Below are 17,707 nucleotides of genomic sequence, written 5' to 3'. Positions count from 1 at the left end.
AAGTAGTCTGAATTAAGCTTCTAGATACTTAACTACATTTTCACTTTGGAATGCTTTTTATAATACTGTTTTATTTTATGAATGCTACCTTTTAAGAAATCTGACAGGGAATTAAAAGGGCAGGTATTGTATTTAGAGAGCTATTTACTAAATAATGAGCAGCTAATTAAATAATAAAGATAACACAGTAAGAGCCTGCCACTCTACAACTTAACAAAGGCACCAACGTACTTCTCCCTAATAAGGGGAAGTTTTAAGAGTTATCGTTAGACCTCCTTCTGTGTTATTATGCTGTCTGTGGTAGGTGTGCATTCTGGATCCACAAAACTACAATGATAGAAACAAGATGTGTGTGTGTGTGTGTGTGTGTGTGTGTGTGTATACACATACACATATGTAAATCCCCCCTCCCAAGAATACTATAAATATTTTTGAAAAAAAATATGTTTTGGCTGAAATTATCTAGACATCACTTGGAGCAGAAAGGTCAAGGAAGGTCCTCCCATACACAGTGGAGATGGCTGGTCATAACGGGGTGGTGGGCAACTCCCCAGCTCTCCTCCCTTTTCCTCTTAGTTCACTATGGTTACTGCTCAAAGGATAGAAAAAGCAGTACCTTCTCCTGTGGCACTGCTGCTGTCTGTCATCTTTTCGCTGGGTCTGCTAAAATACTGTGTTTCTGGTATAAGAGAAAGTTATGTAGAAAAAGACCCTCAATCCAAGGCTCCTTATTTCTAGGAAAGCTGAGTCCTGGATTCTGCCCCATTTAAAACAGGTCAAGTCATAAGTCCCCAGGGCCATCTGTGTACACATCTTTGGAAGATAACTACCTTTCACTGAGTGTTTACTATGTGTCATACATTAAACATGAAATCATCTAATTTAGACTTCATGAAAATAAAAGAGGAAGGCACCAGATTTCTGGGGTAAAAGAGGAGAGGAAACTTAAATGTTAGTAAGTAGGATGATGACACTTGAACTCAGATCTTTTTGTGTCTAAAGTCTATGCTTATTTGATACTATTTTTTAAGAAGAGTGATAGAACAAAGTAGAAACACTTGAGCTGTGCCCCTCAGTTTAATTCCAAAAGCAAAACTGCCCATATGAGTCATTTCAAACTCTTTTTCTACATTCTTACAAAGAGGTTAGAATTGATTAGAATGTATGCCAAGTGAGTGAGAAAAAGTGTACAGTTTAACATAAAAGGAGCAGATGCTAACTGAAGTTGGTTGGAAACCAAATCATAATTTAGAACACCTCAAAGGTATATAGAAAAATAACACTGTTAAAAGAGAAAGTAACCAATAATACTTTGTGTGCTATATTACTATCCTTGACTAAAGTGTGATACCTTTGAACGATGTCCAAGGGCAAAAATGCAAAGTCGATTTTCATGAATCTTGCTAAATAAAGTCCTTATATTGGTGCAGACTGTTTACACAAGGGGGCTTGCATGTAATTTTCTCACTTTTATCTGGATCGATTTTGGTAATGATGTTGTTTCGCACATAATACGTAGGTGTGTTTCATTTTTATATGAAACTTTTAAATAGAGAATATATAATCACAAAAAACCTAGAAATAAGTAGATAAATGCACTGCTATTCTGATGTGCAGATTCAGAAACGTAAAAAACTAAGCAATGCCAGAGAATGAGGCAAGGAATCCTTACGGATATTACAAAATTTGGAAACCCACGTTGCCATTTTTTCAGATCTAACTGCCTAATTGTTCCTTCCATCTATGTTTTTCCAGTAATTATACAAACCCCCTCTTTGTATTTTCTCTCATTTAATTTTGTTTAAACTGTGGCAGAACTTTATACACTGTCATTAAACAATTATCTTCCCATCAAAATTATTTTAAGAAACCTACTCTGGAAATCAAACGGGCATGTTGCCAATTTATCCATATAATGTGGAGAAAAAAAAGGCTGTGAACATTTTTAAAAGTCAGAAAACTACTTTTAAAGCCAGAAAAATAAAAAGTATTGTCATGTAATGGGAACTTCGTTTCATGTCACAGTATAAACTCCTGCCAGAATTCAATGCTATGTAACTACTTATATTTTGATTTTCAGCAGATGTAGTCAAAGTTGACAACATTCTTCTGTGAATCATTAGAAAATATTTTCACTGAAAACATATTCTTGATTTAAAACATAAGTGGTCTCATTTGATTTTTTTTTCTCAACAGCTTGTATCAACCTGTTTTTAACTCCCTAACTTTTGCCATCTTTCTACACTACACACGGACATCTTGATCTAGTGAACCAACCAGATAATGAATAATATTGAATACTGGTTTTTCACAGGAATCCTCTACTTGAAAGAGGGGGAAAATACACCAAAGTACTTGTTTAACAAAAGTAATTTCCTTCTGTCCCTAATGCTTCATTAGGAATAATTTATATTTGCTCCAAATTAAATGAAGAATAAATTTTAACATAAATACGCTTGGTCTGACACTGAAAAAAAAATTTGAGCACGTATAAATTATGCCCAGAAAATCCACTAGCAAAGCAAGCTGATTCCCTTCAGATTCTGACCTGGATTTAGCATGACCTGAGCTGGCACTCCTCTAAACAGAAGCCTGAAAGACTGCAGACCTTGGAAGGCACACATTTAGTCAGAAGATAAATAACCATGTAGTGACGCTATACCTTATTCTTATTTAATTAACTTTCATCCACATGCTTTATGATTAATCTGTAAACAAATCAATCGTCCCACATCACGTACCAAATGTATCAGCTATAATAACCCTGTGCAGGTTTCTTGTTTATATACACATTTTACAAGTTAACAGTTGGGGGGCAAGATTTTACTAAACACAATTTTAACCTGCAAATTGGCCTCTTTTCAGAGAAGTCATTCCAGGACTTTCTTTGGGAAACTGCCCTCCCATTCTGCAGTATGGACAATTTACCCAAGAAAATGTCCACAGTTTCATCGAAATTTTGGACTGTGCTAAAACCAAAGTTTTCAAATAAACCTATAGCATGCATGCAAAAAGAGCAATTTTAGGAGAGAACTTTGAAATAAGAAACACATGTCAGGCTCAGAAGTTTAACTCTTACTACTGACGATATCAACAGAAAAGCCTGCTGGGTAAAAGTAACATGAAAATATGAGGAAAAAAAAAAATAGCAGTTGGATAAATCTGACTCCTTAAATAAGAAGAAATGGAAACCTGCCCTGATAGTCATTCAGTTAGTGAGAGTTCAACCAACTGATATGCAGCTTCACTTTGGAGGTGAAAATTCAATTTAATGAAAGTCTATGCATAAAATTCCTTCCTGTAAAAAAGAGGTAACATTATTTAAAAAGTAAAAAACTCAAAATATTTCAAATAAACTAGTTTAAACAACCCCCTTGCCCTTCCCAAGACACATAGAATCAATTCACATGGTTTGTAAAACCAGTTTGGTTACTCTCGGGAATTGCAGGGATGGAAAACAAGCATTCCTTTGCTATTCATCGGATTCTTGACCTGAAGATAAGCCTCCGTTTTGCCTGTCTTCTCTTTTTCCCAATTTTATTTAGCAGCCACTCAACTGCTTTAATTAAAAAGGACTCTCAATGCATGACCATAGGGGAAAGGATGCACAAAAGAATGCAATGTAAAGAATGTGGGAGTATATTGCACATGCAAGTAAGATAAATTAATTCCAAAGACTTTCCAATCCCTTTTCAGAGCACTCATACATGAGAAACCAAGGAGAGGTTATCAATACTTATAAGCCAACTATTCCTAATATTCCTCAAAGATCACTAATTCCCCTTGCATGAAGAAAAACATTTCCATAAAGTAAAACGAAATTTTATAAAAATTCATATGCCCTAATACCAAGAATTTGTCAGGAGAAATTCAATAGATTGGAAATGGAACGGAAAGAGTAAAAGGCACTGAACATACAGACATTTGGAAAATAATTCTGAAACCTTACATTGCTCTTTCCCGTTGTCAGGAAAAGGCCTTGAACTCCGACTCTGGAGCTTACTGACTGTCTAAGTAGCACCTACAGTCAAATGATGTTATTGGGACACCGACCTTCCGTTTTTTTGCTAAGTTATTGATGAGCCGTGTTTTGTTGTCTATACTCTCACTGGATGCCCTTGTTCCAATGTCAAGTGTCTGTGAGAGCCACAGCTGGGGTTAACTGTCAGGGGCTATAGAAGAGAAGAGAGCGCTTTTTCCAACAAAGTGGAGTGACTCATTTGGGCTTCTGGAAGCCTCGCTTCCCTAGCATCGTTTTCTAAACATTGTATTTCTCAAATCTTTAAAAATACCTCCAGGAGACACATATGAATTTTTTAAGATACACAGTAGCCTCCTCTGATTGCAATCAGCCATCTATTGGGTACTTGGGGAGCGTGGGAAAACACACCAGGGAGTTTGGGGTTCTCACAGTGACGGGGCTGCTACTGAGATTTGGAAGAAGCCAGGTTCCGACGGTCCAGCAATGTGCTGGACAGTCCTGCATAGCAAAGAATCGACTCTTAAAATCCCCTTTGGAGAAACACTGGTGGGTAATCCACACAGTGGGTCATCTAGTCATGTACACACACACCTCATTTTTTCTCTCCACCATGGTTATCAGCATTGCTTCTCTTTTTTTTTTTTTTTTTTGCGGCACGCGGGCCTCTCACTGCTGTGGCCTCTCCCGTTGCGGAGCACAGGCTCCGGATGCGCAGGCTCAGCGGCCATGGCTCACGGGCCCAGCCGCTCCGCGGCATGTGGGATCTTCCCGGACCGGGGCACGAACCCGTGTCCCCTGCATCGGCAGGCGGACTCTCAACCACTGCGCCACCAGGGAAGCCCAGCATTGCTTCTCTTTTTGAAAGAAACAACAATACATAATGAGAAACTTACAACAGTAACTACCCCAAGAGCGCCTCTGCAACGTTATGATTGAGACTATGTAAAAATCCATGTCTGAGCGACAGCAGCCGGTTTTGTTTCCTGCTGGATGCCAGGCATGGTGCTCCCACAGCAGCTGCTGCTGGAGGGTATGCTGCTCCCTTGGCATTTTGCCAAACCACATTAGTCATCTTTTTCCCAGGCATGATACGTAACATCCCCATTAGTTGGGACTCTGGATCTTCCATCAGAAGAATAGTAGAAAATGAAAAAATGGGTAACACGGGGGAGGATAAATAATACAGGATTATATCACATCATGTAATAAGACTGGGTGTGTTCTTGAAAAGATGGTATTATTCTTGAGAAGCATGGAATTTCTACAAATTAATCACATGACAGAATGCAACAGACAAGCTCCTATTTAAGTCAAGCCTATAGAACAGAACCATCATTTCCTATGTGGTCTTTTGTTTCAAGCAGCATTTTCACACAGTGTTACTTTAAAGATAAAAGTGCAATGTCCCATGATAAAAGTCACCCCTAAGACAGGAAAGAGAAGACGACACAGAGGAAGGGGAAGAAAGAGAGAAGGAGGGAAGGATGGAGAACTACCCCAAGAGCGCCTCTGCAACGTTATGATTGAGACTATGTAAAAATCCATGTCTGAGCGACAGCAGCCGGTTTTGTTTCCTGCTGGATGCCAGGCATGGTGCTCCCACAGCAGCTGCTGCTGGAGGGTATGCTGCTCCCTTGGCATTTTGCCAAACCACATTAGTCATCTTTTTCCCAGGCATGATACGTAACATCCCCATTAGTTGGGACTCTGGATCTTCCATCAGAAGAATAGTAGAAAATGAAAAAATGGGTAACACGGGGGAGGATAAATAATACAGGATTATATCACATCATGTAATAAGACTGGGTGTGTTCTTGAAAAGATGGTATTATTCTTGAGAAGCATGGAATTTCTACAAATTAATCACATGACAGAATGCAACAGACAAGCTCCTATTTAAGTCAAGCCTATAGAACAGAACCATCATTTCCTATGTGGTCTTTTGTTTCAAGCAGCATTTTCACACAGTGTTACTTTAAAGATAAAAGTGCAATGTCCCATGATAAAAGTCACCCCTAAGACAGGAAAGAGAAGACGACACAGAGGAAGGGGAAGAAAGAGAGAAGGAGGGAAGGATGGAGAAAGAGATTGATTGTCACATTTTCTATCTCAAAAAGTTTGGTAAGGGCATGATGATCTGAATTAGAGTGATCATACTATTTATCAGGCAAACTGGGATTTTTTTTGAAAGTCAAGTGTCTCTAACCAGAGGGGACACTGGGACAGCCGAAGGAAACTGGGATTGTACTTGGGCAAGCTGGGATGTAGAGTCGCCCTCCTTGCTACAGCAAACAGAGGCCTCTCTTGGATTTGCCCTTGTTTACAAATGACATTTAAGCCTTATCAGCTATAATGCAGCATATCATGGTGAGAATAGTGTAAAGGCATGAAGAATTTCTCACCAAAAAAGAAACAAAAAAGTAAAAACTGACTGCTCATTCATTCATTCATTCATATAATAAATGTTTACTGGTTTCCTACTATGCGGCAGGTACTGTGCTAGGTACCAGAACTGGACTGAAAAAGAAAATCTCTAAATAATCCAGACACTTGAGTTGCTCCTGTTAGTGGAAAAAAGGAATAATTTTACAAAATCTCAGCTATCAGGAACCTTCAAAGAATACTCGTTAGGGTTTAGTCAAAATTCTCGCTGTCGCTAAGATGTACACCATTTTAAGCACTAGCACATTTAAAAGGAAATCACTTTATATAGAAGTAATTCTAAAATGTGTTATGATGATAAACACAATTTAACTTTCACTTATAGAATCAAGGTGATCAACACTAATGAGAATCAGTACACTGTACTAAGGGCTGCCCTCAGGGGTTACTAAAGCATACGGGGCTTCTAGCATTAATAACCAAACATCCCACATGATTAAGCATTTTGCTTTCTTACATTTATGTTTCATTATTTTCCTGTCTCTTTTTATTGTTACACTGTCACTTATCGATACCATCACTATGCGTACTTGTAATAAGAGCCGTCGTTTAAATTCATCTAATATGTAGCAGATACGTCTCTAAGTGTTTTCCCTATATTGCTTCATTTAGTCTTTAAAATAACCCCATGGGAGAATACGGTATTAATCCCATTTTTCAGGTGAGGATATGCGAGGCACAGAGAAGTAAAGTAGCTTGCAACAAGGCCAAACAGCTGGAATCTGAACTCAGGCAGTCTACCACATTCGCCTATTATGCCGTGTAAGCATGCTCACATCCACTTTATTACGGTATGAGCTCGAAAATTAGAGATATACATAAGGTAAGAGAACATACGCTCCAAGACAGCATCAGAGAGAAGCAAACATGTGATTTTGGGGGAATCGACTCTATGACACCTAGATTTGTCATCAGGCTTTTTTCTTTCTCTTTAGTTCACAGATATGCCCGCATGTGTCAAGTCTGCTGGATAACTGAGTTTGCCAAGTTTGCTGAGCCTTGGAAATTAATTACAGTTACAACAAAAACATTTTATAGCATAAACTTATTTATGTTTATCTGAGGTTGGATAGTTTCCCATTAGAAATTTAGTTTTTTAGGAAAAACAGAGTTTAATTTTGGTTACATGAATTTTAAGAAAATAGAGACAGTTATCTGGCACAGTAAGCATGCCAGAAAGACATCAAGTATCAGGTGATAGAAATTCATAAACTCATGAACAAAGAATCCATTCATCCCTTGGCTTATTGAAAAGCAAATGAGAACATTGTGTAGGTTGCTAAGACAACTGAGATGTGATGATTAAATGTGAGATAATGGCAGAATCCCTGCACCTTCACGAATCGAATGTTTAGAATCTTTACTAAGCCCTCATCTATATTTACAGCTGAAACTTTAAGAACATTACTTAAAAAAAAAGAAACAAACAAAACAGGCTTCAGGCTTTCGAGCTCTGCTGATGAAGACGCTTGAAGCCTCCTGATCAGGAGAGAGCCCTCCCTGGTCTTGGAGAATGTGTGTGGTGTGGCAAAGAGAGGTGTTCCTGGCTGTGGATCAGTCCCATCTGGTAGCAGTGATGGATGAGATGCCTGCCAGAGACTACTACCAATGAGTCAAGAACAAATATTTGCAACTGATGTATTTAAATTCCAAGTAAATATTTTCAAAATATGGGAAAGACTAGAAGTAGTAGCTTTTTTTAGAATGCCGCTATTTCAAATTTGAAACTCTGGGCTCTCTCCATTTTGGCCACACTGTTCTCCCCGCTGTTGCTTGAACATGCCAGGCAGGCGTCCACTGAAGGGCCTGTGCATCGCTCAATCTGAACTGAATGCACCTCCCCCAGCCTTCTTGACTTACTCTCTCATTTCCTTCAAGGCTTTACTTAAATATCATCTGATTTAAAATCACAATCTACTCTCCCCAATACTCCTGATCTTCCCTTTTATCCCTAGAATTGATCACTTTCTAACATACTCCACGATTACGTATGCTCCTATTTTGTTCACTGAAGTATCTCAAGCTTTCAGACCAGTGCCTGACACATGGCTGATACACAATAAACGGTAACTTTAAGGGCAAGAATAAATGTTCCTATAATTGAACTGCTGAAAAGAAAACTAAGCTCCTCCAGTTTGCTCTCATGTTAAGTCGGCCCCACATAAAATGGGACCCCCAATGTTTCTACTCACATTGAATAACAATTTTAATTATTACTGTGATGCAAAGTAGAGTCTTATCTTAGCTCCTCTGATCCTCTGGATAAAAATCACTAAACAAATGCTACTTTATGTGATGTGTTACTCTGACCAAATTAATTCAAAGCAGCTAAGAGTCTCCGGAAAGACTGTTTTAGATCATTAACCATAAAGACTTCAGAGGAACTCAGTTTAGTACAGAAGAGGCTGACCAGGAACATAGCCATTCTCTGGAATTCATCACTAATACATGTGAGGAAATCAGGAGTTTTCTTATTTTTGGAGGATAGTGCAGGTTGTCAGAAAGAAGAATCCAGGTCCTTCCACTGCCACTATGCCGATTTCAAGCCAAATCCATTATTTCACATTCTTAAGACACACAAAAAAATAAATACATGATGTAGAAAAATTAGAAAATATGTTTAAACCATGAAATAAATGGTGTATAAGATCGTCTCCAAAATATAACCACAATTTGCTAAATGTCTCTCAGGCCTTTTAAGTAAGTCTCACTGTTGGTTTCCTTGCCTCCATGGCACCTGTGCCATGGCTGATCTGTCATCGCAAGTACAATTTTAATAATATTATTATCTGATTAGAAATTCAGTGGTGACCTCCTAATACCTGAAAGAGAGGTGGCCAAAATTTCAAGTTTGGACAACAAGTGATTGACGGCTGATTGTATTTCTTTAGGTAGGTCTGAGAACTGGTTTCAAAAGAGAGAAAAGTCCAGAACTAGATACTCATTTTGGCAAATTTACCTTCAGAAAAGTAAATAATTTAAACTGCAGTATGAAGAACATTCATCAATTATCTAACAACTGGATTAACCACAGGAAATGGAGAAAACCATTTCTATTTGGATTGGTTTTTGAGAGCAGAAAAGGAGATTGGGTTCATTGAATAGTAACTGGTCAGTTTGAGGATGGGGACAGGAAGGTCAAAAATTGGTAGAAGGGTTTACAAAAAGAGGTGAATGCAGCTCCTCTTACTTGGAAGTCTGGCTGCCACTCCACTTAATGCTCTCGCAAGAGATCTCTACTTTGCAGATCATAGTTTGTAGACACCTGACCTAAAATCGAGCTACAAATCTCCATACTAGTGAAACAGATAACCAGTGAGTTATATATAATCAGGGAAGGAGCGAGTGATATATGCTGGATTACATCAAATGAAGGGCTTGGGGAAGGGGTGTTGGATGAAATAGGTGGGTTGTATGCTCTGGGTGGGGAAGAGGTAGAAAGTAGACGGCACCTGATGGGTTAGCTGCTAAGCATCACTTTTCTTGGAATTTGTTCTCACCACTGATACATGTGTTCCTAAAGGTGCCTCCTGAAAGCCACTCTGATACCATTCCCTTCCATGGAAATCTGGAACTGAGATAAAGAGAAAGAGAGAGATCCTCTTATCTTGGTGTCTGAGAGGTAAAAATTACAAAATCGGAGCAGTGTCACATGGATATTTTCCTCCTATTGTGGGTCCTGCAGAAAAGATAAGACTGAGCAGCCAGCCAACCATCATAAAGAGAGATAAAGACACTGAAGCAGCCAAGCAGTGAGGACACAGGTGGGTAACAGATGAACAGGAAATCCAAGCCAACCACAATCTATGCGAGTTTACCTATTTTCCAATCTCATCGACTATTTCTCCATACGAATCAAACGAGACTACTCACCAACCATCCATAAAAGCTACCTTTCAATTTCAGTTTCTAGTCCTTTTTCCCCCCTTAACCCCACTGTGGATTCTCTTTCTCCCATTTCTTCAAATCTTATCTCTCCTTTGATACCCAGCTGTAGCCCTAAAACTTCCATGCAACTCTTCCTAACCACTCTGGCCCACCGTGTTCAGAATTCAGGCTACACTCTGGTGTATCATTCTTGACTGTTCCTCAGTGAAATGAGCTCATCTGTAGAACTAGCAGGGAAGTACTCTCCTAAACAGATGCTCTCAGCTAACGAACTACACAGTACACAAATATCGTATTTCACTCTAATGTCTATGTAGGTAATGGTGACAGGAAAAGGGGATGAAAATCAAGGTACCTGTGTGACTGGTATATTTTTTTTCTGGAATTTACTTTCTAGGGACCATGTTAAATTCAAGAACTCTTCTGTCAGTCTAGAGCTAAAGGAAGAAAATGAAATGGGACTCAATGAACATCTAACACACCAGAATAAGGGCAATAAGAAAGTGGATAACAGGTAGCCCAAGTAATCCTTGACCTCTTATGGACAGCAATTAGACATGAATAGTACATGTCCTTATTTTTACCTCTTGCACACACTTTCACTTTTAAAGTTATTCGTTCATGCTTCCGTGTATACTCTAAATGTCTACTAAATACTGTGTGTCTAATAACGAACAATCCCATATGGAAAGTGTATCATTTAAGAAAGGCTCGTCCCACAACCCGGCAGACTAGAAAGGCAAGGTCTATATCCAAGGAAGCCATAGGGGATTTGTTGTATTAGTTCAGAGGTGAGGTGACAAGAGCCTGAACTTCCATAGTGGCAGTGGGAAGAGGCAGGATAGAGAGATTCAAAACACAACAGAGGAAAATTAAATACAATTTGATGACCAACGGGATTTGAGAAAGGAAAGAGAGAAATAAGTGAAGGATTATTCTGAAGTTCTGAGGCAGGACAACTGAGAGAATTATCACTGGAAAGAAAAGATCCTGGGGGATGGAAAGTAATCATTCTATACAAAGGGAGTTTGAGATGGCTGAGAAAAATCCCTAATAAAATTACATTAGGACTTTGTGGTTACAAGAGAAGTTCCAGGAGAGACTGCAAGCTGGATTTTTGTATTTGGAAGTTATTCATTCACTTAACGGGTATATACTGAGGACCTGCTTTGTGCCAGGCCCTGTGCTATATCCTAATGTTACAATGGGGAACAAAAGAAAGCAGAGATGATCCCTCACTCTGTGGAGCTTATAGTGTAGTGCATGAGTCAGGCATTAATTAAACGAGGCAACCGTGAAGGAGAAGGCCGTGAGGCCCTGATGACAGTGGGACCAGAAGCAGCAAAGGCTGCTCTGAGGAAGATGTACTGAGCAGAGATCTGAAGGATGAGTTGAAATTCAGCAGGTGAGCAAAGCTGGGAGGGGGAGGGTAGTGCAAGAGGGGAAGGAGCAGTCCAGCCCCTGTGGAGGGAGGAGCATGACATCTGTAAATGCAGATCTTCTTACAGGGGAAGGCTGATTGACACTGAGGCTAGAGTAATAGGAAGTGGCCAGAGCATTCTAGACATGGTGGGCTACGTCAAGAGTTGTGAACAGAGATTATATGTGAAAAAAAAAAAAAATGAAATGGAAGAAAAGCTAAAAATGATCAAGAATAAAATCTCGGGATCTGAAGATAGTCAATGATGTATTACTAAGTCAAAGAAATGGTTAAATAATTCCATGGACTATACAGTTAGGTTGTGTTACTGAAAGAATCTAAGTTTATTGGAACTACATCTTGACATTTTCAGGTTTGAGGAAATGCAACCTGGTATTAATAATTTCTGAGGCTTCTTGGAGACAGAATTTTGGGCTAAATGGACCTCTAATTTGACACAGTGAAATACAATGTGTGTTTTCACCAAGGGGCCCTCAGCTTTCACTGCTATGAAAACAATATAGCATTTAATTTTTTGACAGGCAATTATATACAGATAAACATTTCAGGCTTCTGGAATTATTGCAATAATTATTTTGCTAGAAAATAATCATGTATAACTTAATACTTTAAATATAACACTGTCATATCATAACTATTTACATAAGATGAATTAGTTGCATTTTTAAGCTTTTACACATAAACATTGAATAGATAAACTTCCTGAGGCTCACTTAAATATTATGATATTAAACTGAGATTAATTCCAATGCTTCCTTAAAAGCTGCAGGTTTGTTCTGTCTTTCTCTTGATGGTTGTAGTTAGTATAGACTAGGGCACCCTCATCATTACCCACAGAATCCTTTTTATTCTCCATCTGCAAAAACTATCATCTTAGCTCGTATGTACCATAAGTACTTCCTATATATATACTTTCATATTCTCCTTTAGATCTCTTTACTGTAATCTTCTGGCAATACTGTAGCCACAATGAGACAGAGCAATAATAGGAAAAGAACTGGTATAATTCCCAGAAGTCACTTCATAGCTCAATTTCACCAAAATTTTTATTTCCATTTACTCCTTAATCAACAGAACAAGTATATAACAAAACTGGCTGATTTGAGTTTTATCTCCTTTCTAAGTTCTTGATCTCTTCTTGGTGAAAATGCTCTACTAGTTAGTGGCCCAAAAAGGGAAAAATAAAGAGAAACAGAAGTTTACCAGAGAAATCATTCGGGTATTATGGGGACTATTTTAACATAGAGGCACTCTAAGATATTTGCCAAGAATGCAATTAAAGAATTAGATAAATTATTTCCTCACCTCATAAATGAAAAGTAGAAGAGTTAAAAAAAAAAAAAGGGAGACTCATAGAAACTTCTAATTTCACTCCAGGAGATATCTATTATTTTAAATTTTAAAAAAACCATGTATTTTCAGGGATGGCACATGTTAGACAAATCTACACAAATAAAAGTCACCATGAATATAGAAAAAAATCAACATAAAAATGATAATTCAGATTTTGTTTTAAGGTGGTCTGTCTAGTAATAGACTTAATTTTAGGGAAAGGTAAAGCATGAGAAATATAAATTTTAGTTTTCTCATGTACCCATTTGAAGGTTAACGTAGGTTTTAGGAACAAAGGCCAACAACACTACATTCTCAACATGGTTACGACACAGAGGAAAGTAAAACAACAAAAAAAGTACATTTAAGGAATGTCAGTTTTTCCATGAAGCACATTCTATCCCTTTCCATATGACATCAAGTTCAATACAGTCTTATGAAACTGAGAGAATACTGTCCCTAACGTCTGACTTTCAGTATATACACATAATATTATTTCTAAGAAGACATTTTACCTTCCTTATATTGTATGGGTTTGTAAATTCTCTTTTTTCTAATCTACCAGTCACATCTGCGGGCCAAGCATCTCTTTCCAAAAGAGGAATTAAGGCCAAGCAAGACAAAGAATTTGCTGATACACATATGTCACTCCAAAAATTTCCCTGGCAAAGTTTCCACGCCCAATTTAATTACTTCCCTACTGTAAAAACACTTTCCATCTGCATTTATTCTAATCTTTTCAAATCCAAAACCAACATACTATAAAGCTAGCTAAATAAATGAATGATATTAGCTTTAGGTTCCAAGTGAGGGAGCATTTTATAAGGCAGTGGGTCTCCAGCTCCCATGCATTTTATGCTGATACCTTATTTCATTTTGAGCTCAGTTCTTTACTATACATTTGTTTAGAATAGAATTACCTAGCCCCAGGCCTTAACTGTCTTTCTCTCTCTCCCCACCCCCCCCCCCACACATATAAACACACACAGAGGGGAGGGAAGGAGGGAGGCATGGGGGAGAGAGAGAATATATGAATATTTGTGGTTCTTAATGAGCAAAAAAGAATGTACCCATACATGTATATGCTAAAGGAATGCTGTCCATTATCTATAATAAAGGCATCTTCATGTTTTTTCTGATTGTTTATAAAAACTGAACCTCAGTACATGCATATAATAATTATTAATTTTGGCATTCCTTGATTCGTTGACTATTCAGTAAGTTATTGTATCCTTTTTGTGTAAGATGTTCTATAGCGTATCTTTATTCTCTTCTTGGTGTTCCATCACTGCACTGACTTAATGCCATTTTGCCACTCCCAGACCTAATATCTGTGAATAAATAGAGAATCCAAGAATATCCACCTCTTTTTGTTATTGACACTATGAGGGTGTGGAGGTTGTCATTTGCACCATAAGTTAGGAGGAGGGACCAGACACTATCAAAATGTCTGGGCAACACTGAATCAATAAATGATTCTAAGTTTTCTTGAAGGCCTTTCCATTTCGGGTTTTTATAAACAAGGGTGCTTTATGTGTTTGTTTGTTTGTTTGTTTTTTTGTGGTACGCGGGCCTCTCACTGTTGTGGCCTCTCCCGTTGCAGAGCACAGGCTCCGGACGCACAGGCTCAGCGGCCATGGCCCACGGGCCCAGCCACTCCGCGGCATGCGGGATCCTCCCGGACCGGGGCACGAACCCGTGTCCCCTGCATCGGCAGGCGGACTCTCAACCACTGCGCCACCAGGGAAGCCCCTATGTGTTTGTTTTTTATATCACAAAGCTTTAGAATCCTTAGAAATTGATTTACCTAATTTTACCCATATATTGCAGATTAGGAAACTTTTAGAAGCAGCTAATCCATGGCAACCAACTAGTAGTTTCCAAGAGGTCAAGACACTTTTCAATTAGTTTCTATTATATAATAATAATAATATATAACAAAATATATTTAAAACAATCTTTTAAAAACAACTGTTATTGATCTTAAAAATAAAATGGCACTTTTAAGGCCATATGGGTTGGGATTTGCTAGATAAATGAGAATGATCTAATTCTAGGTTTAAATACATTGAGACCTGAATTCTCTCTTTCTTTTCTAACTTACTGATATAAATTGAAAACACTGAATCACTTTGGTGCATTTCTGCTTGTTTAAAATTTGTTCAAGCACTAACACTACCTGTCCAAAAATCCCGAGCGGCCTAAAGAGTAAAACATTTTGATATACAATATTAATAAAAAGAATATAATTATATGTTCTGTTTTCCCTACTAACCCTCAAGACCAGCTACTTGCAAAGATTATCTAATTAGTTAAACTATAAGTCATAGGTGGGTTTCTCACAGAAGTCAGCAAAATGGTCAGGAAGGAAATGTCCACAAGGACTAGAGCTTGAGTCTGCCCTCTCCATGCATCCTGGAATTCCTTTGCTTTGTCGGAAAAATTTAATGGTTCATCCATTGCCTAAAGCTCCAATAAGTTAAAAGTATTTGGTTCTATTTTGATGTCTAATCGTAAAAGACAAAGATCATATGTCAAAAATCCTATATCATATTATATACTTTTGATGATGCAAAAAAAAGACCACACGCAATCATTTCACTATAATATATCTAGGAATTAATTATAAGAATATCATATTACATAAAACAAAGGAAGATTTACTCAAACTGTGAATGGACTGTATATAATATATACTTGCTTTCCAAAAGGAAAATATGGTGGTCATTAACATTTTACCTAGCTCTGTATTGTTTTACTATATCAAGAGAATCACTACATACATCATAAGCTGGAGCAAGTAGGACAAAATAAACTATCACCCATCTCACCGTTAAACAAATTTCTTAATGCAAGAAGTTAAATTATATCATTTACATCATATGAAGGATATGCGTTTACTATTGTTATGATATTTAAAATACTTTTACTTACCCATTTAAAATTTTGAAATAAAAACAATGAAACCGTATAGACCTAAAAATGTCTGTTAGGCATCTGGTCCAACCACAAACAACTAAATGGGGCTAACTCCTGTATGTAGTGGCCTGACCACTTTAATTCATCATTTCTTCAAGCTCTATATGACCATAAAGAGAATGCCAAGTTAATTTTTATCTTTTCTCTTTGATGGCATTCTCAAAATCTAGCAATGTTTGATTGAAAAAAAAAAGGTAGATTTTTGGTAAACACAGATTTAAGAGGCATTCAGTTTCTGGCAAAATTTCAAATGTGAATACGTTATAAGAAGAGATTAGAAAGAAAAATGAGGGTGAACTTAAAATAATGAATGCTAAGGGAATATATTTTCAAGTGTTCCTAGAGATGTTCCCACTATTGTTCTTTAAAGTTGACTTCAATCAGTGCCCTTTTTATTAATATTATGATTAATGGCATCCTAGCCAGTCTAATGTGTAATTTCCATACAGATAAGTTCTTAAACTCAATGTTTTAAAACACAGTTGTATCTGGAGTCTAATGTCTTATTAGTTCTCAAAAATTGCAATTTTTCTTAGTGAAGTATTGGCCTCTATTTTACTGTACCTGGAATTCTGGGGTTCTGGAACATCTGATTCTGTGCACGTTTTCTTTACCTGTAAGAAAAGAGTACTAGTTAGTCTCATATGAAAATACAACTTCCTCATTCAGGTTCACACACTTGTTAAACTTAAAAGTGGCTACAGCTCTGCTCACCAAGATCTCTATAAGATACTCCCCACATTTTACAGCGGTAGCATGCAGTATTAAATAGTGTATTTCACTATTATCCTATGAACAGCTGTCAAAGGCACTTCCCTAGACTCCATTAGTATGTAAAATGTTCAGCTAAAATAGCTTGGGACTAGCTTAACTAGGAACAAAGAAACCGAAGAACCAGGTTTCCCACTTAGGAACTGGAAAGTCATACTGCTCTCAATTCACTAAGAAATGTTTTTCCAGTTGATACTGCTTCTGTCTCCTACTAAAGTGCACAATAATAAACACCAGCTTCTGGGGGCAAAGCACAGTGTTAGCTAAAACATTCATATATTAATTTTCATTTTCTCAATCCAGTGGCTGTATGTTTTATATATTGCTCAGCATATCAATTAAGTTTCGGCATTGCTCACAGACATCGCATATATATTTAGAGTATACTTTGCAGACTGTATTTCAACTTAGTGGTTTTTAACCCACAAAAGGTAAAGAATGAAAATAACTTTTACTTTAGGACACACTATCCATTTCTGGACGAAAGTGTGTGATACATCCTCTAAAATAAGGTAAAGCACACATCCATTGCCTTTCACAATTTAACTTCAAGCACAGATAACTATGTCTGATTATTATGGTCTTAATGGTACATTATATGCAAAGTAAATTCCGTTTCAAAAATTCCTTAGTTAATATGTATCATAAACAGTATACATTAACAAGTCCATTGTCATACACTCTGGGTGTTTACATTGCCATGGTCTATTTACGCAACCTACAGAATCCAAGGCACTTTAACTTCTAATATGTAGCTTGGAAGTGAAAATAAGTCTCCTGAATTTACACCGTGAGTATACTACATAAGTGTGAACTGTGATACAAACGGCATCACTTAAGAGTAAGTTTTAAATGTTAAAGACACAGCATTG

General features: G+C 37.5%; 1 protein-coding gene across 11 annotated transcripts in view; it reads right to left on the bottom strand.

Moving 5' to 3' along the window:
• The window catches only part of EYA4 (EYA transcriptional coactivator and phosphatase 4), a 261,461-nt gene that overhangs the window by 109,559 nt on the left and 134,195 nt on the right, over window positions 1–17,707 (bottom strand). For all 11 annotated transcript variants that reach the window (XM_060283692.2, XM_060283691.2, XM_060283696.2 and 8 more), the window contains exon 3: window positions 16,629–16,678. In XM_060283692.2, coding sequence (XP_060139675.1) covers window positions 16,629–16,678 — 50 coding nt within the window. The remainder of the gene's footprint in view (window positions 1–16,628; window positions 16,679–17,707) is intronic.

Source organism: Globicephala melas, chromosome 14 (assembly GCF_963455315.2).
Source record: "Globicephala melas chromosome 14, mGloMel1.2, whole genome shotgun sequence".
In the NCBI taxonomy this organism is placed as follows: Eukaryota; Metazoa; Chordata; class Mammalia; order Artiodactyla; family Delphinidae; genus Globicephala; species Globicephala melas.
This window is presented reverse-complemented; position numbering and strand designations above follow the sequence as displayed.